General features: G+C 34.3%; 1 protein-coding gene across 1 annotated transcript in view; it reads left to right on the forward strand.

Annotated features, from left to right (window-relative positions):
- MDGA2 (MAM domain containing glycosylphosphatidylinositol anchor 2) overlaps positions 1-22,975 on the forward strand; it is an 875,220-nt gene that overhangs the window by 565,151 nt on the left and 287,094 nt on the right. The window contains exon 5 of the mRNA XM_053656885.1: positions 11,885-12,017. Coding sequence (XP_053512860.1) covers positions 11,885-12,017 — 133 coding nt within the window. The remainder of the gene's footprint in view (positions 1-11,884; positions 12,018-22,975) is intronic.

The following is a 22,975-nucleotide window of genomic DNA, read 5'->3' on the forward strand; positions in this document are numbered from 1 at the left end:
TTTTGTTAGACATGTGCTGTGAAGTGGTTTTTCCAGATTGTGGTTTGCCTATTCATTTGCTTTTTAGAATTTAATATATTTTTTTAAATTTTTATTTTTAATTATAGTTAATATTTGATCTTATTTTATATTAGTTACAGGTGTACAGCATAGTGGTCAGACATTTAGATAATTTACAAAGTGCTTCCATGGATAAGTCTAGTACCCATGTAACACCAAGCATAGTTGTGGCAATATTATTGCTATGCTCTATGCTCCACTTTACTCACCAGGTTATTTTTGTAACTGCTAATTTGTGCTTGTTAATCCTTTCACCCTTTTTTTACCTGGCCTCCCAACTCCCCTTCCCCTATGGCACCCATCAGTTTGTTCTCTGTATCTATAATTCTGCTTCTGTTTTATTGGTCCATTTATTTTGTTCTTTAGATATTAGATATAAGTCAATTCATATGATATTTGTCTTTCTTTGCCCAATTTATAACTTTTAATTGATTTCTAGTCTAATTCCATTCTGTGAGAAGGCATATCCTTAATAATTTAATCTTTAAAAATTAATTGAGAGGATTTCAGGTCAAGATGAAGGTGTAGGTAAACATGACTCTGTTGCAAAAACCACATCAAAATTACAACTAAACTCTACACTATCCATCATTCAGAAGCATCAGAAAATCAAGCTGAATGGAAGACTGACAGTATGGAATTAAACAAGAAACTACCTCCATTCAGACTGGTAGGAGGGGTGGAGACCTAGATACATGGAGATGTGGAGACACGGGGATGTGGAATGGGCTGGTCCCATATCCATGTGTGGTGAATAAAAATTTGGGAAAGATATCTGAGGAGTGAGGATTCCTAACCCCCTACTAGCCCCCTGGCCCAAGGTTCCAGTGCCAGGAAGATAAATAAAAACGAGTGAGGATTGGATTGGTGGAAGAAACTTCCGGAGTCCCAGGTGTTTCCTCTTAAAGGTCCTGTGCACAGACTTACTCAGACACGCTCCCTCTGGGCTCCAGCAACAGAGCAGAAGCTTGAAGGGAACCAGTGGCATATGCAGAGGATTAAAGTGTCTCCTCGCATCAGGGTGAGAGCAGGGGGATAGCTTTCTCTGGACAGAACTGCTGGCAGAGGCCATTGTTCATTTTCTGAGCCCTCCCCCAACACAGCCATACAGGATGGCAACATATCTGAGACTCCATCAGCCTGGCTCACATGGTTTGCCCCACCCTAGTGATTCTCTGAGGTATCTCACCCAATTTATGGCCCCACCCAAACTGTTAACAGTGGCTTTTCCATGTGAATGGCTTGTCTTGGTTCATGCTTCAGATCTTCCTAAATCCTTTCAAATAAGAAATAGCCAGCCTCAGTGAGCCTCTAGTCCCCATTCTACTTGCTAAGTGTTCCCAGGCCTGGCACTAGCAGCAGCTGCCCTTGGGTCACAGTTTGGCCTTACTGAGGCACCTCCAAGCCCAGCACAAATAACAGCCATAAGCAGATTGCTTTATAGTTTATGCTAAGTGGACCCAGACAAACATCGGTGGGGTATGACCTTAACCTGCACCGCCTAGGGAACTCCAGAGCCTTTGCACCCAATGACATCTACAGTACTAACACCCAACCACCTCCACAAGCCATGGAGAGCAGGGGTTGGTGGCCAGTGGTCACAGACTGTCCTGGCGGCTGACTGGCCTGTGTAAATACCTCCCATTGACCTGCCAAGAACAACCAAGGCTCAACTACAAGAGAAAGGTGTACTCAGCTCACATGGAAGACTCATCCTGAGTACTCAGCTTGGGTGATAGAGGAAGCTGTGCCACTGGACCTTATAGGACACCTACTACATTAGGTCACACTACACAGACAGGAAGTCATAGCAGTTCTGCCTAATACACACAAACAAACACAGGAAGGCTGCCAAAATGAGGAGAAAAAAGAAACCTGACCCAAATAAAAGAACAGAAACAAGCTTCAGAAAGGAACTAAACATAATGGATATAAGCAATCTATCAGGTGCTGAGTTCTAAACACTGATTATAAGGATGCTCAAGGAACTTAGTGGGTATCACGACAGCATTAAAAAGATCCAGTCAAATAAAGGATATACTAATTAAAATAAAGAACAATTTATAGGGAATCAATGAAAGAGTGGATAAAGCCAAGAATCAAATCAATGATTTGGAACAGAAGGAAGCAAAAAACAACCAATCAGGATAATGAGAAGAAAAAAAGAATCCAAAAAAAAAATTATGGTAGTGTAAGGAACCCCTGGGACAACTTCAAGTGTACCAATATTCACATGATAGGGGTGCCATAGGAGAAGAGAAAGAGCAAGAAATTGGAAATCTATTTTAAAAAATAATGAAAGAACACTAATTTGATGAAGGAAATAGGCATGCAAGTCCAGGAAGCACAAACAGTCTCAAACAAGATGGACACAAAGAGACCTACTGCAAGTCACATATCATAATTAAAATGCCAAAGGTTAAAAATAAAGAGAAATCTGAAAAGCAGCAAGAGAAAAGTAGATAATTGCCTACAAAGTAGTTCCCATAAGACTGTCAGCTGATTTCTCAAAAGATTTTTGCAGGTTGGAAGGGATTGGTAAGAAATATTCAAAGTGATGAAAAGTGAAGACCTACAACCAGGGTTACTCTATCCAGCAAAGCTATCATTTAGAATTGAAGGGCAGATAAAGAGCTTCCCAGACAAGAAAAGCTAAAGGAGTTCATCATCATCATCAACCCATTATTATATGAAATGTTAAAAGGACTTGTTTAAGAAAAAGGTCAAAACTATGAACAATAAAATGGCAATAAATACATATCTATCAACAACTGAATCTAAAAAAAACAAACTAAGCAAACAAGCAGAACAGACATAGTACATCAGATATGGAGAACATTTGGATGGTTGCCGGATGAGAGAGGGTTTGGGGGAATGGATGAAAAGATGAAGGGATTAAGAAATAAAAATTGGTAGTTAAAAAATACTCATGGGGATGTTAAGTATAGTACAGGAAATGGAGAAGCCAAAGAACTTATATGCATAACCCATGGACATGAACAAAGGTGTGGAGATTCCTGAAAGGAGTGGGGGAGGGCTGGATGGAGGAGGGCAAAGGGGAAAAATAAGGGACAACTAATAACATAATCAATAAAATATAATTTAAAAAATTAGTTAATTGAGACTTGCATTATGCTTTGCTTATGGTCTGCTTTCATATGTGATTCATGTGCACCCACAAGAATGTGTATTCCAAAATTTTTGCATGCCAATTAAGTCACCTTTGTTCATTGTGTTTTTCAGACATTCTATGTATTTACTTGGGTTTTTTTGTTTGCTATTTTAAGCTATTGATATAGTTTAGTTAATATCTATGGCTATGGCTATGTATTTGTCTATTTTTTATTACTGTCAACTTTGGTTTATATATTTTAAATATATTCTTAGTACATACAGATTAACAATTGTTATATCTTCCTGGTGGACTGAATATATTACCTCCCTGATATCTCCTGGTAGATTATCACAAGGACATGTCCTTCTAAAGAGTAGTACCACTTTAGTACCTTTTTGCTCTAGTAGCACTGCTTGCCCTAAAGACTATTTTGTCTGTCATTAATTTAACTTCACAAGCCTTCTTTTGGTTAGTTGTTTTCTTTTTAGGGGTGGTGTGGGTTGGGGAGAAGAATGGTAAATCATCTCTTTTTTACTTTCAAGCATTCTGTGTTTTTAAATTTAAAAACATGTCACTAGTAATCAGTATATATGATTTTGTTGTTTTAATCCAGTGGGACAATCTTACTTTTTAGTGCATTTAATCCAACGCCTGATAATTTTTCTATGTTATGAAAAACATAGAACTGTGTTTCTATGCTATGTTTTTTCTATATTTTATGTTATGTCTCTCTTTTCTTGCCTCCTTTTGGATTTATCAAATATGTATAATTATTTAATTCCCTCCTCTATTTAGCTAAGAGTTTGAAATCATTTTAGTAACACTTAACTTGTTACTTAAAATTTACAGCCTGTTTCCTGACTTCCTCCTCAATAAGGATGGAAATATAAAATACATTTGCAATATTTATCTTTTTAATATTTTATTTTGGTATAGTATTTTAATTCTACAGTTATTTAAACATCAGCAAGATATTATTATTTTGTTCTTTGAAAGTCATTATCCACTTCTATTTACCAACAGATTTCCTTTTTCCATTTTGTGTTAGTCTTTGGTCATGGAGTGAGGAAATGTTTGAGTTTCACTTTTGCAGAGGGATGTACATGTGTTCTAGTGCCATATATTGAAAAGATTATTCTTTCACCACCAAATTTTTTGGCACTTAAATCAATTGGCCCTATATATTCAAGTCTGTTTATGAACTATTTATTCTGTTTCATTGATTTATATGTCTGTCTTTATGCCAATACCACACTGTCTTAATTACTGTAGCTTATAACAGTTCTGAAATCAGGAAAAATAATTCCTTTGACAGAGTTCATCTTTTTCAGAATTATTTTGAATGTTATAGCTTCTTTGTATTTTCATTTAAATGCTAAAATTATTTTGTCAATATCTACAAAAATCTCAAAATCTCATAAGATTTTGTTCAATTTGTAGATCAGTTTGAGGAAACTGATACCAAGGTTATTAAACTGAGGGTGATATTGACAATGTATGAATCAAGCAATGAAAAACCTTATGCCCGCTATTTTGATTTTACTTCATCACATGTTGTATTTATTGCTCTATGAACAATTTGAGAGCACCTGTAAGATTTTACCAAACCAGTTTGATTTAGGTTTATTGCCCTTTGAGATACTGCTTTGAGTCTTGTTGTGCATGTGTGTATTTATCAAAGATGCATAGGAAGCTGGTCATTTACTTCAAAAATTCTGGAGTGTTACTTATAAATAAATTACCTCCCAGGGGCAAGGCAGCTAATTGTATATAGTGGCCTGGAGATCCAAGGGTTTTACTTTTTTCTTTTTTCAATGGGCCACAGTAGGTACACTTGTGCCTAGGAATCATAAATGCAAATTCCTACTGAGATGAATCTGGTAACATAAATATGTGAATCTGTCTTGTGTTATCAAAATAAACACTGCTGAGGCTGGCTGTGCATGCCAGCTTTTCAGAAAACAATAAATCACTTGTTGCCAGAATTCAACATTTGGCCCTTCTGGGCTACTATTTTGAAACTCCGCTTCAAGGGGGATGCGGTGGTACTTACAATAACATTTTTAGTCTTGTATGGTTCCAAATAAAAAGAGATAAGAGTAAGCAGGGTTTCTGTAAAAGTTCTGTTGAGTGAAAATAAGTAGATAGTAGACTGAGAACTCCAGGGCTGCTTCCAGCCTTACGGGTACATTTTTATAATATAGATGAGTATGATATAGAGAACATTTTTACCCAAGAATCTGCTTGATAGAAAACAATGTCCTTATTTTTATCATCTAACTACCTTGAAAATGTGGAGTAAGTGTGAATTATGATTGTCCAGCAGTAGAAAGCAATGCAGTGGGCTTAGCCTGTGGGTTTTATTTTTACAGTGATAAAATATAATTTCTATGAATATTCTAATTCAGTTATCATGTCTAGTTGATTTTCCCTATATTAAAAAATAGACCCATACATTTCTGGTCCTTTAAGAATTGTGTTATTGAGTTAAAGGCATCAATTACTTGGTCTACATGTCAAATTTGTTTTGGATTAGAATTATTTTTGTGTAGTATCCTTGAAATATTTCTCAAGATTGACTTGTGTTTTTGGTCATAGTATAATGGCTATTTGAATGAGACATAAATGGTGTTTATTTGCTTAGTGTACTACTGGAGATTATATATATAGATATAGATATATAAAATTTATATATTTTGTATATAAATAATTTCTTTATATTTTTAATTCTTAGGTTTTATTTATTTTTTGGACTGTTGTTTCCCATCAGTTGCCATGTGTATTTTCATACTGAAAGAACTTTCCATGTTAGCATTGTTGGTATTGGAAGACCTGATAATATTTTAATTTATTTTCATATATTATATGAACTTTACATCTTCATAGTATAATAAAGATCCAGTTAAATATAACTGAGACCTTCTATATCCAAGATACTGGCAACTGTCTGCCAGAGATAGAGGTTATAGGCAAGACTCCTTCTCTGACTTTATTGATATTATGGGGAGAAGTTAAGGCAAATGGTGACTATGTTACAAGGTAAAAAATTATTGTCAAAATAGAGGCACACAATAGTGCTATGTAGAGAGCATTCAAGATGGAAATCAATAGCACCAGCAATAATACAGAAGGAAGATAATACCTCCAAAGACTGGCTATGTCTCTGGTTGACTGGAACAATAATTTGTATGCATGGGGAAGGTATACTGGGAATATATTGTAGAAGACTGACAGATAATAAGTCTGCATATTTATTTATGTTAGAAAATTAAATTTCTTTTAAATGTATGCTTTTCTATTTAATGCCAAGGCCTTGTTTTTAATAAAACAGAATTTCTAAGCTGAGCTACATCTATCCCAAATGGCTGTTCATACTGAGCTAATAATAATATCAATTTGAAGTGAATATTTATTTTACCAGCCTATTACATGACAAAATCTTCTTTATACCTTTTTTTGTTGGTAGTCCTTCTGAAACAAAATTGGTCTATGTTGCTGAGGCTGATGCAAATTCAAATGCATATAATATAATAAGTCTAAGAAGAATAAATATTCTTTCCATACTTCTACTCAATGCTGAAGTTCTAGGCTAGCATATAATGCTATAGATAGCATTGAATTGGAAATCTTTTGAATTGGAAACCTTTTTTTACTGATATCTGAAAATACAAATTTAAAAAGGTTCCAATTTCTTAAGTAAAGTGGACACACTGCTTGCGCTTATTGTTATTACTTCACTAGAAAATGTCACCATTGGTAAATGGTCACTGACAAATGTATAGAATACCTTTCCTTTATTTCTTTTATTTTTTTAAAGTAATTTTAAAAGTTTAAATAGAAGTGTTAGGCATTGAAAAGAATTTTTGAATGGTAAAGAAATGTATAATTAAATTTTACCAACGACATGTACTCCTGCTATTTTTCTAGAACTTTGATAAAGACCTTCATGACATCATAGTGTATATTGTTTTGCACCATCTAAGACTGAACATATTTAAATCAATTACATATTTATAATTAGACTAATTATACAATTAGACAAATATCAATTGAAAATTTCTTTTTACAAATCATAGAAATTCACATGCAAAAAGCCTTCCAACATCACGGATGATTAAATTTATATGATTAACAAAATAAAATTAATTTTATGTTGTAAAACTGTTATAAAAGCAGTAAATTCTAAATCACTGTGAATAAATATACCCACACATGCCATTTGCTATAATAGCTTCGGGAGCTGTTTATTGGGAGGAAAAGGGTCAGCTTGAATGTTTTCAATCATTTTCTGAATGTGATAAATTAAGTGGGTAAGGCTTGAATTCTTCCATAACTCTGCCTATTTTCTGTATTCTTTCAATATACTGTGTCTCTGTTAGCCCCTCTGCCTCTTTGAAGGCTACACAGATTAATCTTAGATATTAACCTTGTTGACTATACTGTAGGTTCCACATCTTGGTATCTTTTTTTCTGATTACAAAATGTAAATCATCTTAGCTCACCCAAAACAACTCTCCTATCCTGTGCTAGCTGAACCACTGGGAAATTGTGTATTTAGACTTCACAGTAAAGTTATTCTTTCCTTTTGTCTGTGCTTTTCATGTGCAAATTTTGTTGCACTGTTCTGAGTGAGAATAAGCTAGGATATGGTGGGTGCAAACCATTATATTTTTTGGGCCGTAGTTTTTGGTGTTTACAAAGTATGGGAATCATCACAAAAAGTAAGGTGAATTCTCTAAACCTTAAAATCTCAATATTATTACTTAATTTACATTCTTTACTTTTGGATAGCATAAACTCCCGCCACATTTCTGACCACCTGCTCAGATATTTGGCAGATACCTGTACATGGATGCTGAATGAAACCATTATAATGGGTCAGATACCACTAGAAGTGTATCAGTAGAGGATTGCTGGCTAACATTTTTACAATGGATAAAAAAATGAAATAAAAAACAACAAAAAAGTAACTAAAAGTTATATTTATAATTAGTTATTTTCAAACAAGGGCCTGTAAAGTAGTAAGATAATCTAATTGCTAGAAATAAGTAAAGAAGTAAAATGGCACAAAAAAGATTTATTGAATTTTAACAAACATTAGTAGGTATAGTTTCAGTAGAGTGTTGAAATAGTATCCAGAAAATGTAGATTAAAAATAATTTATCAGTGGAAACAGAAATAAGAAATATTGGCAGAATGTAATTAACTTTATGTAAATAGAGACCATCTATTAAATCTAAATCTAAATGACTTTATTTTTAATATATTTAAGTATCATTATTACTGTATCATTACTTTTAAAATATTGACTTTATTAATCTCTATTGCATTTGTATCAGGTGCCCAATAGATAGTAAGTTCCAGAGAAATATGTATAAAGAGCCCTGAGTGGTAAAAGAGGTAGTTATAGTACTTTCAATTGAAAAAGTATTCATTTAAAAAGTCTCTCTCCTGTATTAAGTCTTGCTCTAGGTGCTTTGTACCTAATGCCAAGAGCAAGAAATACATGGTGCCTACCCTTCATATACTTACGTGCAAGGGGAGAAGTCGACAGAAAATAAATCCGCTACTGAAATAAATGGAAAAATGAGAACATGTTTTAAAGGGACAGCAGATCTCAAGAAAAGTATTCCTTTTCCAGAAAGTGAGGAAATGCTTATCTGTGGAAGTAAGGAATATTGGGAGCTAAGAATGAGATGAAATGGATTAAGCATAGAGCAACAAAGAGCTACACATGTACAAAGGGTCTGTGGCAGAAGGAAGCAACATATGTGCAAGGCAGTAAAAGGGTGAGTTAATTTAACAGCAGCACTCTTTACAATAGCCAAGATTTGGAAATAGCCTAAGCACCCATCGGTAGATGAATGGATAAAAAAGCTGTGGTATGTTTACACAATGGAATACTACTCAGCAGTATAAAAGAACAAACTGATAGTAACCAGAAGGCAGGAGGAAGGGGGATAATGGAGAAAGAGGGGAAAAGCCATCAAGGAACATGTATAAAAGGTAGGTGGGTAGGATTGAGGGTGCAATGGTGGAAAATGGTGATGGGAAAATGGAGATGATTATACTCGAACAACAATAAAAAAAATCATTTTAAAAAAGAAGAAGAAATGCTTACATTTGCAACAGCCTGGGTGGATCTAGAAAATATTATACTAAATGAATTAAGCCATTCAGTAAAAAACTAATACCACATCATTTCACATATATTTGGAATCTAATGAACGCAATAAACTAACAAAAAAAGTAGTAACAGAAGCTTAGATCCATGAAACAGACTGACAGCTGCCAGAAAGGAGGGGGTGGAGACAGGATGAAAGATGGTAAATGGATTAACCAAAGAACACTTATGCACAACCTGTGGTCATGGACAACAGTATGGGGATTGACATGGGGAGGGGCAGGATAGACGTGGGGAAAGGGAGTCACAGTGGGAACAAAGGTAATAGTATAAACAATAAAAATAAATTTTTAAAGAAATAAAACTTTGAAAAAAGAATGAGGTGGGACTGGGGAGGAAAGGAGAATGCAAATCATGAGCTGAAAGCCATGTTAGTAGCTGTTGCCTCTATTTTTAAGAGCAATCATAAGCCATGTTGTTTAAGACTAATGGCACAGTGAGATTTGCATATTATCCTCTTGGTTGCAGATTAGGTCTTTCTATTGGCTTGCATTCTTAAACTATACCTAACAATTCAGCTACATGTAGGGTTTAGAACTAAGATTACACTTTAAAGTACATAGAAAGAATGGTTGAGATCAAACATACTTAAAGGTCAATAAAAGGACCTGAGAGTGAGATACAGAAGATACAAATAAGAAGTAGTAATTGAAAGTCTGAGATTCCTGTTATCAAAGAAAAAAAGTAGATCTAGAGAATTAGTCTCGAAGTTCAATTTAGAATATGTTGAGTTTTAGGTGTCTGTGAGACCGCAGAATGAACACATCGAAGAGAAAATTTGGTCTATGCAAATCCTGGAAGAGGGATAGAGACTTGGTGTCCTCGCGGAGGGAATAGGGCTTGTGGCAGAAATTCATCAGCAAGGCTAAGACCACCTAGGAGAATTTTATAGCCAGATTAACTATGAAAGAAATAGAATTTCAGGAAATACCAACAGTTGAGTGTTGAGAGAAGAAAGGAAAGTAAAAAACTATATAAGCAGTAACAGTCACAGAGGTAGAAGTAGGATTCATCACCTCATTAAATATTGTCTGAGTCAACTGGTTCTAGTATAACATTTTCTCTCAACTATGCTTTCCAACTAAGCATACTGTTCTAGGCATTCTATCTAGTTAATGTAAATGATAGCTCTGCAATACACCGAGAACTTGTTTCACATATAAGTTTCAGAAGCACAAACACTGACTCTGTGTATATTTGTGTGGTGTGTATTTGTACGTGTTTGTAGAAAAAGAAACATTGTTGCTTATACCACAGAGGAAAATGCTAAAGATGTGACTGAGTTAAGAATGAACTTTGACAGTGAGTGAAAGGAATTATGGGCAAATGCACACTGAAGGAGAGATTCATTTGACATATTTGGAAACCTCTGTGTGCCTGCCTATGTGTGAGCAAGTTTTTTTTTGTTTCTTTGTTTTTTGTTTTGTTTTGTTTTGCAAATGAACAGGCAGGGCCTTTGTGTATTGTCCCACTAAATGTTCTGATCCTTTTGAAGAATCTGTGCAAATGTTGCAATTTTTAAGATTTAAGTGATGTTACTGAAGTAAACTAAAATAAACACATGGTTTTATACACATTTTATCTGGAAACAAATTCACATTTTGAAAATTGCTCTAACATCTTCATAATTAAGTTATTTATAAAGGATCTGTTTGGAAGAGATACATAGACTTTGGAAGGTAAAGAATTCCAGGAAACCTGGAATATGAGTAGACCCTTCATCCCTAGTATGAATAGGGCAGGAAGATTATTTTTCCTTTTTTTTTGGTGTTCATCATTTACTCTTTTTAAACTTTGAATGTTAGTGTTTTTCTTTTTACACTGTTTCCTGCCTAATCAAGAGTTTGTATGCTATTTCTGGCCACTTACTTTATTTCAGTCTATCTGCCATTTTGCAGATTTACCTGGGACACCTAGACCTTGAACTCTTGAATGCAAAATAACAACAATAATATAGAGACATTCAGGACTACTTCTTTATGCAGTTTTATATCTATCATCTCTCACTGCTCCATATTCACCAATTATTTCTGTATAAAAATTTAAATTATCTATCATTAGATTGACTTCATTAGCTTTGTTCTACCAACACAGTTTCATTTATTGGCTCTTCTTCAGAATCCTTATCTTTCATAGCATTTCATGTTGAAGTCTGCATAGATTGCAATGTTTGTTGAATAAATTTCATTATTAAGTACACTGTGCTGATCTTTGCATAATAATTTGCACAACCACCACCAAAAATAGATCCACCCCCAGGAAGCTAGTTTATAAAGAAAATGTTATGAATTTTCATTATAGTCTGTTAGTTTTAATCTCTGGAGATATTACCGTGTCATTTTTATACAAAATGATTTTTCAAAATGTAGGATATTTTCCTTTTAAATACAAGACAATCTACCATATTATATTCTGCTAATAATATGATTTAGTACAACATAATGCCAGAATTCATTCATTCATTCATTCATTCATTCATTTTGGTTACTATGGGCTTGTTCTAATGACATTTTTTACATTTTCAGGGTGAAACAAAGATCTTAAAACTAAAGAATCTTCGACCTCAGGATTATGCTAATTATAGCTGCATTGCTTCAGTGAGGAACGTATGTAATATTCCTGATAAGATGGTTTCATTTAGACTTTCCAATAAAACAGGTAAGGGACTATCTCTGAAAGTTTTATGTTTATTATCTACAGCTAATGTTTAATGGCTCTTTAACTTTCTTATAGACCAAATGATTTCTATGATATTTGTAGGAACAAAACATTGTTTTCTTTCCCAGATAATTCTGTGATATCTGAAAAGCTTTTGGCAAATGGACACTGTAAAATTGAATATGTTTGTGCAGCATACACAATTATAATTCCTGATCATTGAATCAGGAATGTAACAAGCAAGTCTCTTTTACTGTATTTCAAGTCAAGAAAGCTAATTGGCAATTTTAAGTAGGTATTTTTAAGAAAATATTTTTGTAGGAAATGTCAAAACATTAGTAGGACTGAAACTTAAGTTAGCTTCTGTTTAGTAATATAGGTCTTAGAGTAAATGCAAACATTAAAAAGGAATTGCCAGATGAAAGAGTGAAGAGAGGTCGTATGGATGAGCTATCTTTTGTATGCTCGAGTATAAACAATCACCTTAACAAATTAGAATTCAACTGGTTTTGAGAAACTTTCAGTGCAATGACAGTAAATTTTTACTTTTAAGTAATTACATTAAGATAAAGAGTTATGATTACTTTTTTATTGTTGTTCAAGTACAATGTTCTCCATTTTTACCACCCGCACTACGCCTCCCACCCCACTCATCCCCAATTATGTTTTTCACTAACAAAATTCTTAAGCAATATGGGCCTTGGTAAGACTGTTTTCATGCCCTGATTCTGCCACTTATTAGCTTTTGGATCTTGTTGAGCAAGTGACTTCACCCTTCTTTACCTGTGTCCTCATAAACCCATAAAGTTGTAAGAAAGAATCAATGAGTTGATATTTATAAAGCATTTGGAACATACTTTGTTAGTTCTTCCAACACAGAGCTAGGCAGAGCTATTCAGCTCAAAAAGATTAAACCTGGAATTTTTTTTGAAAGATGAGAAAAAAACGGTATACTCATACATGGATTTATCAACATATGTTCCAATGTCAAATTTTAAAAGATTATTTATTTATTTATTTTAAAACTTTATTTATTTTTAGAGAGAGGAGAAGGGAAGGAGAAAAGAGAGGCAGAGAAACATCAATGTGTGGTTGCCTCTCATGTGCCTCCTAATGGGGACCTGACCCATAACCCAGGCATATGCCCTGACTGGGAATTGAACCCACAGCCCTTTGGTTCACAGTCCAGAGCTCAATCCACTAAGCCACACCAGCCAGGGTTATTTATTTATTTATTCATTCATTCATTCATTCATTCATTCATCAGAAACTTACTGGGTTTCCATTTTGAGTTAGCAATGATAACCACAGGGATATTAACTAAGATGTAAATTGTCTCAACTAGAGAAATGCTCTATTGAGCACCAGATAAAAATTTTTAGAAGAAAGCAAAAGAAGGATGTGAGAGATAAGATTAAACTTCATCAAGAAGGATGAGAAACACTTGATAGAAACTATGTAACAGGAAAAAATTACATGTCTTAAGTGGATCTAAGACATAAAAGTTAATAATCTCATTTTACTTGAAAAAGAATATAGGATATTAAGAAATAAAAATCAGTGATTAACATATAAGAATTGAGTGTGATTATATTGTTCTTTTGGCATGAGATATTTTGTGAATTATGTTAACTAATTTTGTATCATAAATAATTTTGTATACTCAATGGGTTGTTTTGAGAATGAACTAAGTCAATATAAACAAAAATTCTTTAAAGATTAACAGGTACAATAAACATATTTAATATTTTTAAGCTGTAGAAATGTATGGTTTTATTAAATCCCAATGTCCCACAGCTAATTAGGGGTGGAAATAGGAGTGATTTCAATGTTTGAAAAGTGATCTTAAGTAGGATTCTGACTAGCTATTCACTATTTCTGTAGAGCTGGAGAAAATGAACTTAAATCTCAGCCAGAGTGTTTTATCAGGAATAAGGACTTCTTAAAGCTGAAAGGAGAAGATTACCACAAGAGGTGATAGCCTTTTCAATGCCTGATGTTTTTTAAAGCAACTGACTTTATTTTTGAGATGATTTTTAACAACTGCTAGCTCATAAAACAGAGACTTGACTACCTGTGTTACGGAGAGTATAGGGGACCTCTCAGCCTTCTGCTTCATTCTTTATATTTCAGGGTGAAGTACTGTACATTTGAATCAGGCAAACAAAAGGACCTGTTATTCTCTTTCATAAATTATCTCACAAAAATTAGATTGATGTTTATTAGATGATGAGCATTAGGATGATGGTAAATAATTGGGTTTAAAAATATAAGCTAGTACCTTGTCTGACTCTTCAGTAACTGTAATCAGGCATGTCATTTGCCTGGTGCTTTACATATTCAAACCAGGTTTGCTTCAGCACTTTTCCCATCTGGCTGTGCTCAAAATTGGAATAGTTTGTGCATTTCAAATAGGTGAAATCATTGAGGTGGCTCTCAAAGTACACCAGGAATAATAAATTAAGCTTTCAGCATCGTCATGTAAACAAGTCTATAAACTGACAAAGAAGTGCATAGAGCCTAGTTCATTGCTTTTCTAACATTGGAAGAAACTCATGAGTCATCACGGCCATAAAGGATGTGAGAGTCAAATGCTCTTTATGGTTTTTATTCTTGTGAGTCTCTAAACCACATAGATAAAGTGCCCATGTTTTCAACTCTTGATATGCAGAATGTCAAGGAAAATGTGTAATTCATTGAGGGGGAGAAAAATCTGTTATAAATATTGTTTGATTATCTGCTAATATGTTTATGACAGTGCAGCTTTGGAAATAATTTTGTAATGGAGATCAAATCATTGAGCAAAATGTATTTTTGGTACAGACAGCATTTCATTTTAACATCTCTATAATCAAATAAACATTTTAATTGCAATAACTTTATTACCTGATACGTAAAATACTAAAGGATATAGTATATAAAAATGGAAACAATGTCTGTTCTGGATAGGGATTTCTAAAAGTTTTGCCTCCAAAAGATTAAAACACAGAGTACAATTTCCTTGACCCATCCCTGCTTGCTGATTAGACTTTCTGAGGAATGACCTGGTAATGGATATAGCTCAAACAAGCATAAAGTAAATGCTTTAGAACGCAAATGTTGTCTTTGTTGCCAGGCTGTTTTCTGTGAACCCATGCCATTTTGTGAATGAAACTTTCATTACTAAAAACTAAATTTTTAAGACTGCATAGAAGAGCAATATCTGAGTGTGGTTTTAAAGTCAGTGTCATCTAGAGATTTACCAATAATGTGTTTTCTTAACTTTCTTACTATGAATTGGCATCATAGTAGAGCTTTCATTTTATATCTACCATGGAGTATCTAATCATTTGTTGGCTTCTGTTGATTACTTGGCATGCCTTGAAAAATCTCCTGCCATAGAAATGCCATTATTTTTCACACCTAATCTAGCTGCCTCAGACATTATTATGAAAACTCATAGAATTTTATCATAAAGTATTTATCATAAACATTAAGCATGATTAGAATTTATTTCCTGTCATGCATACTCCATGACTACTTGACATAATGTGTCAGTCTCCAAAATTTGTTTGCTTGTTTTCCTATTCCCATTTGGAGGAAAGAGAATTATTAGCTCTTGATTGGTAAATTCTTAATATAGCGTATTTTCATAATTTGTTAAAATACATAACTTTAGACTATTAATAAATATATGTTTTAAATTATTGTAAACATGGTAATGTTGAATATAAACTATTTTAAATTTCTCAAATTATCTATGTTTTTAACATGAGGAGACAGGATTATGATAGAATAATTTAATCTATTTAAACATATTTAGAGTACTTATATATTGATGTCTCATGATTTCAAAAGCAAACAAGACTTAAGTATGTCACTTAATTAGAATGAAACATATTTTGTACTTGCTTGAGAGGATATGATAAAGAAATGGGACAGGTAGGGTTAGTTTTACTTAATTATATAGGGCCTTTGATCCATTCTGTACAAATTTAACATTTATAAAAATTAATGTGGACATTTATTTAAAAAAATGGTCATTACCTTTTGGATGGTCATACTTTTGGAACCAATCCACAAAAGTATTCCCAACTATAGAAACAGGGAAAACTTACACTCCTTCTTTTTATTCCTTTCTCTCCTTTCTTCTTTTTTTCTCTTCTTTTTTCCCTCCAATCTGTCTCAGTAAATTACCACGAACAATAATAGAGATTAAGGAAACTTTATGTTCTCTATATTGGATAGCTATTATCTGTGCTTATTATTTTAGATAACCCATAGGGAAGTTGTAAGAACTGCCTAGTAATTACTGTGAGCCTCAATTTTGTATGCTGTGTGCTACTCGTGGTTTAGAGGAATTTAATTAACTTATCGAAATGTTAGGAGAAATAAAATAATATTTCAGTTTTGGAATTTTAAAGGGATACCTGTGAATAATAAGAATAGTGTGGACATTGGCACTTCCTCTTGTGAAAAGAGTATGCCCATTGTCAGAGAGAGCTGGTTTCAGTGCAAAGGAAATGCAGTAGAAATTTTTGCTGTCATCTGCACCCAGGTAATAACCTCATACATTTTTCTTAGCCATATGGATATTTGAGCTCTTTTCAGCATCGGGGCAATCAGTAGCATCTTTTATTAGAACTAGATATTTTTTTTCACCAACAATCACTACTTTAAAGAAAGATTACGTTTTTGACAAATGCATAGTGCAAATATAATGGCTTCCTGTATGTCTTGGGCTGCCATAACAGAAGACAACAAACTGGATGGCTTGAACAATAAATTTTATTTTCTCAGAGTCTGCAGTTTGGAAGTCCAAGATTAAGGGGCTGTCAGGGTTGATTCACAGTGAGGCCTGTCTTTCCTGGTTTATAAACGACTTCCTTTCACTATGGCCTTTCCTCTGTGTTTCATGGAGGGAGAGACTGAGCAAGCTCTGGTCTTTCCTACCTCTCATAAGGATACCAGCTGTGTCAGATTAAAGTTCCACTTTAGGACCTCTTTTGCCTTACTTACTTCCCTAAAAAGGCCCTATGTCTAAATGTAGTCATAATGGGGATAAGGCTTCAACATATCATCTGGGGAGATCATAGTTCATTCAGTCCATCGCACTTTCAGATGACTGAAATGTCTCCTTTGAATTTGGAGTTCTTTAAACATTTTAGATACGTTTATAACATACGTTAAATCCAAGCAAGAAAATGAGCCTGCATGTTAAAGAAAAGAGCCTATTATTTAGTAGAATCTCAACTTAAAAAGGAACTATATTCAGAATATTTGTGGCCCTACAGTCTTAGCTTTGGGGAAATAGGAAAGAAGCAACAATAAAGAAAAGATAAAACTTTAGTAGGGAACAGACATCACTTTTGTAATTGTATCATCATACAGGTTTAAAAGCATGGCATAGACACAAAAGATGTATCAATGGACCTGAGTGTTTTATTCTCATTTTATTTTTTATGATAGAGGAGTCAGAATGCGAAACAAGAGAAAAAACAGAAAAACATCTCATTTGTATACACTAAAATATTGGGCATATGAATGACTTAATAAATTTTTTGTCATTTATTATTTTTAAGCAAAAGTATTTACTACTGCAGGAACCAAAAGAACACAACAAATCTTATTAGGATATCATTGATATGCCATCTTTAGAGAATGAGATGTTTCTTGTAATTCTTTTACATAAAAATTGAAGGTCAGAAATCTAAGATTTAAATTTTGGATGTACAAATTTTGACATTTTACTTAGCTTTCCTATTTTCCCTCCCTAAAAATAGGAACAACACAGTATCTACATTATTTGGTTTTGCAGGCTCTAAATTTGTAGGCTACTAAATGAAGAACTTTTAAAAAGTATAAACCTATAATAAATACAATAAACAGTACTTATAATTGAATTGGATTGTTAACCTAGATAGTAAAATTAAGGAATAAAATTGGTATCATCAGCAATCAGAATGAGATAGTGATAAGAATCTTAGAATTTTTGCTAGGATGTGATATGTAGCTTCAACCATTGATAACTAATGTTGTAATGAATTCATAATCATTTTATTAATTGTGTTTATCAGTGGCTAAATTAAATATTAATATTTCCCAGAAAAAAGTTTAGAAATGAATATGTATTCTCATATATTTTTATCTAGACTATTATTGGCAGAAATGTTTAACAGAAATATACAATATTATTTTGTGAAATTGATAATGGTGTCTAAGGAAAATGAAAGAAACTTGCAGTTTCCTTGATGCACAACAGATCCTTCATCTTAGTGCTCTGTCATTTCCTAAGGAGAGCAAACTTATGTAAGCTCTCTTCTCATGTATATGGCTCTAGAGATGGGAAACTATACATGATGAGTATAAGGTGATCTGGGGACAGAAGCAGTGGTCATTATGGGGTTTCAACTTTGGTCTTCCTGAGACTGTTTCCAGAGCAACAACATGACCCAGATTTTCCAGAATCCTATTACCATAGTAACAGGAAGTTGGCATGTTGCTGGGATCTCTCTGCACCTATACATTTTCTTGTCCTAGCAATGAATTTTTCAGATTCATTATATCGAAGGTTATTCTTGGACTATGAGTTCTTATATAAAATATCCCTCATAAACTATTAACTCTCCCAGAAGAAACTATAACCCAGATAGAGTGAATAGCTAACTCAGAAGAAAATTTAAAACATTGTTAATCAATTGAAAGGCAACACTATTACATTTATTGAAAGAAATAAATTATTGGAATATGTTACAACTCAGCATAAGTATTTTGGAGCATATCAAATGGCTTGTGTTTTATAAGTTATTTTTATTTTTCCCACATTTTTTATTGTTGTTCAAGTACAGTTGTCTGCATTTTCCCTCCACCATTCTCCCCTCTCCAGCCATCTCCACTTCCCACCCTTGATCCTACTCACCCTTGATTTTGTCCATGTGTCCTTTATACACATTTCTGAAAACTGCTGTGGACTGCTCTTCCTGGTTTCAGGAATTGTAACTCTATCTCCTGTGGCTAATGATGAGCAAGCTACCACCTCTGAAATGTGAGCTGCAGGAGACAAAGCTTGTCTCTGGTAGCAAATGCTGCCTCAGTTTCCTCCCTGCCCCCAGAGCATGGTTGGAAGTCCTTGATGGGGAAGAACTTTTAGAGAAGGGGCAACCTAAGCCAGACTTGATCACTTGGGAGGCCCTCAAGGAAGGACTTGGGGGGCTGCAACAAAGAGCAATGGACTCTTGCCCCCCTGCTTTGACACTGCCCGAGTCCTCATGTCCTCTGGGAGAAGTGCTTTCTGGCTCTAATCCCCTTAAGCCTGATACCAAATAGGGAGGGGTGCTGCTCCTTGCTTGGCTGGAGCATATGCTGGGGAAAATCTGGCATCACAAAGACTTCCTAAAAGTTCTGTGAAACCTGCTTCGATAGGAGTTCTTTCATTTATATGTTAAGGGTCCGAGCAGGAAATGAGTATGTCTTCCAAAGTTTCTGCAACCCCCTTTCCTGACAGACACTGACTCAGACTAAGCCCTCAGATCTCTTTGAAATGTTATCTACTGTTTGATCCTTGCCACCCTGTATTCCTGTGTATTACAACCCAATAAAAGTCCTTGAAGGAAGGGGCTCAATGCCTTTTTCCCCTGAGAAACCGGCCACTGCTGAAGACCTTTTTCCTCAAAAGAAACTAACCACCTCTCCTCTCCAAGCAGATCATGTCTCAGTCATGTTTACTCTCACCCATGGCATACCAGGGGACTTGGGAGGGAAGTCACCCCACAGAAAACCCTTCCCCTTTTTTCTCCCATTATCTCCTCCCATTGCCCTCTGGTTACTGTCAGTTTGTTCTTAATTTCAATGTCTCTGGTTATATTTTACTTGCTTGTTTTTTTAAATTATTAGATTCTACTTATAGGTGAGATCATATAAGTTATTTTTAATATGCTATCAAACTGCTTATTATTGAATAATTTAAAAGTTTTCATAATGATAGGAAAATGCAAACTATGTGTTTTATATATTTTTTCAGTGGGTTGAATGAAGATGTGCTAAAATGAGTAATATTTTTTATGTTCTTGAGATTATTTGATTTGTAATTTTAAACTGCTAGTTTATGGATTGGGACACCATGGCTTAGTACTTGGGAAGGTTCTATTGTTCTGGTAAAGCTGAAAATTGTGTTATTATAGATAATTCAGTTCCTAGAAATGCATTGTAGACTTTTTTCATGGTCCTTAAGCTTGCCACTCATAACTTGTGATATAGAATATCTCTATGATTATTCACTGACAAATTTGATTTTATAGATTACTGGCTTTCATGATGAAGAGTAATTTCCATAACTGCATGTCACTAATGTCATTACTTATTTACCCCAAACCCTCAGATGGATTATATCAGGAGTCATCCTTTGGGTCACCCATTCCAAAATGTGCTGGACTCAGTGAAAGTCTCACATCCTGGGAAACCCTATAGTCCCAGGCAAAACCAGTACTTTGGTCCCCCAATGATCTGATCTACCATCTAGCCTCCTCCATGTAAGACACTAGCATTAATGTCAGTAGTTAATGTTCATCCTTGTACAGCCTGAAGCAGTCAAAATACAGAAGCATCAATGGGAAAGACCTGGGTGTGGATCTTGGTTCTCCCCACTGTGTGGTTGAGTCACCAATTATTTCAAAGCATTGAAGTTGCTGTTCTGCTAAATCATGTTGAAAATGTGCTTTGAAGTGGGTTTCATATTGATGGGAATAGAACATTAGCTCTACGATCTCTTTAGGCAGAAAACATCCACAACAACGAAAACTTAAATAAAATGAGGTGACTCCCAAGAAGTAGATGCAGCCTGTGTACACATACCTACTCTTGAGCTCCAAGGTCCATGCAAGCAGACTGCGGGTTTACAGAAGTTGAGATTAACACCTCGTTACGCTGTTGTCCTTTTAAGTAAGCCTCTTACATTAGTATTTGAGAAAAAAATTGAGTCAATAAATAATCTCTGGACCTAATGCACTTAATTAGGGGAAACTGCAAATACTGTGCTCTCACTACTTCTTATACACAAAGTCACTGGCAGGCTGACAATGATCTCATTCAAAAGAAGATGCATCCTTGGCCACTGTCTTCCCCAAGCTCAAAGGCATTTAGGAATGTCAGTGTTTCCAAGGAACCTTAGATCATTATCCATATTGTGAAGATTAAATGAAAGTTTAATAACAGTGCCTTGCAAATAACAGGCTCTTAGTTTTTGTGGTAGTTGTTAGATTTAAAAAATGACCTTTGTGCAGAAAGCAATGCAAATTTCTAAAATTTCATTTAGTCCTTTGATTTTTTTTGTTTTTATTTAGTTGAAGATATAAATGATAGACTCTACTGGTCTGTACTGTTAATCAGAAATATTAACGCACAACTAAATTCCAAAGTTTTTTCAGTAGCTTGAGAAATAAGTGAATGTCAATATTGTATATATTATTAATGCAAATTATAATATCTATGATATATAAATATAGATAGTTACATTGGTAGTATGTATATAACTACTTCTGATGTATTTTATGAAGTTTTTTATATCTTATATTGACTTCCATAATGAAAACGTCTAAACAATTTGTGTTCTTATCTGTTTTTAAATTCACTCATCAGTGCCAGGTAAATATAAATTTTTTAAATATAGGAAAAAGGAATTGACTATTAGCTCAGCAAACAACATTTGTCAAACATATTTATTTCAATTTAAAGAACAGGCAAAATGCAAACAGTTTTCTTTTGAGCGTGCCATAAATGTATGTTTCTTCGCTTATATACTGATATCACGAAATAACCATATTGTTGTTAAAACTCCATGCCAAAATATTGGTGTTTTCAAGGCATCCTCTGACCTTAGCCACACAGTTCATAAGGTTTAACACACTGAAGTGTGGCTAAGATTAGTCTAGTGGTCACTGTTAATATCATTGAGTCACGTGAGCTATGGTAGCCATAAGTTAAAGGGTCAATATTGGTTCATGAGGACTTTTAATTAATTTTGAAGGAAAAAAAAGAGTTCATACAGTGGTCCATATAGTACGAGTAAGGTGCCTAGTGTACTGTTACTGGGACTGGGAGAGGAGCAGACATTGACAGGCTGGGGAAAATGGATAGGCCGAGCATCGGAAATGTATCAACCTTTAGACTGTAAATCCAGACGCAGCACATACTTTCGGTTTGCTGTGGCCACTATTTCCAAAGCATCACAAAGATTTTGGTTCCCTCAGTTTCCATTTTCTACAAAGTCTGTTCTAAGACCCACTTCTTTTTTTTCTGATAACAACATACCCTTCTAGATTTACTTGCTACTATTATATTACAATAGAAAATAAGTATGCCCAACTGTTCTGTAATATGCTTCAGCTTATGTTTTGAACAACATTTCTATCATCTCCTTTTAGTTTTGATGCCTTCCTTAGTTGCAGTATTGTTCGACCTGAGCCTATTTGGACTGTATTCTTAGCTACATACTATCCAGTAAATGTGCAGTGGTCAGCAGTGCTGATTTCTGATCAACACATTGTGTAATAGGAATTTACTGATGGTGTTTGGCATAGAGAGGTATGACAATTGTATGAATCTCCTCTAGGTTTTCACTCTGGTCTGGCATTGCAACATTTTCCTCAAACAACCAAGAGGCAGGGATTTTAGACAGATTCATAAAGTCCTGGAAGTAAGTAGCGTTTTGTCTCATTAGCCGAATCTAGCAACAGCAGTTGGCTTTATTTTACTGAAAAGAGTTTGTAGTTCTAAAATTGTAAAATGCAGGAAATTCAGATAGCGTGACCTAACAAGTAACAATGCAGAAGGAATTTCTTTAAAGTGATTGTCACATGTTAAGTGCAAATTAAAATGTATGTTTCCAAAGTGAAGAGAGAAAACATTAGGCACAAGAAAAAAACAAACAAAACTACTGGGAAAAGAAGCAGCATAATATGGGTTCTTGTTAAATTTCTCTGGGA

The sequence above is a fragment of the Artibeus jamaicensis genome, unplaced genomic scaffold (assembly GCF_021234435.1).
Source record: "Artibeus jamaicensis isolate MK-2021 breed Jamaican fruit bat unplaced genomic scaffold, CSHL_Jam_final scaffold_286, whole genome shotgun sequence".
NCBI lineage: Eukaryota > Metazoa > Chordata > Mammalia > Chiroptera > Phyllostomidae > Artibeus > Artibeus jamaicensis.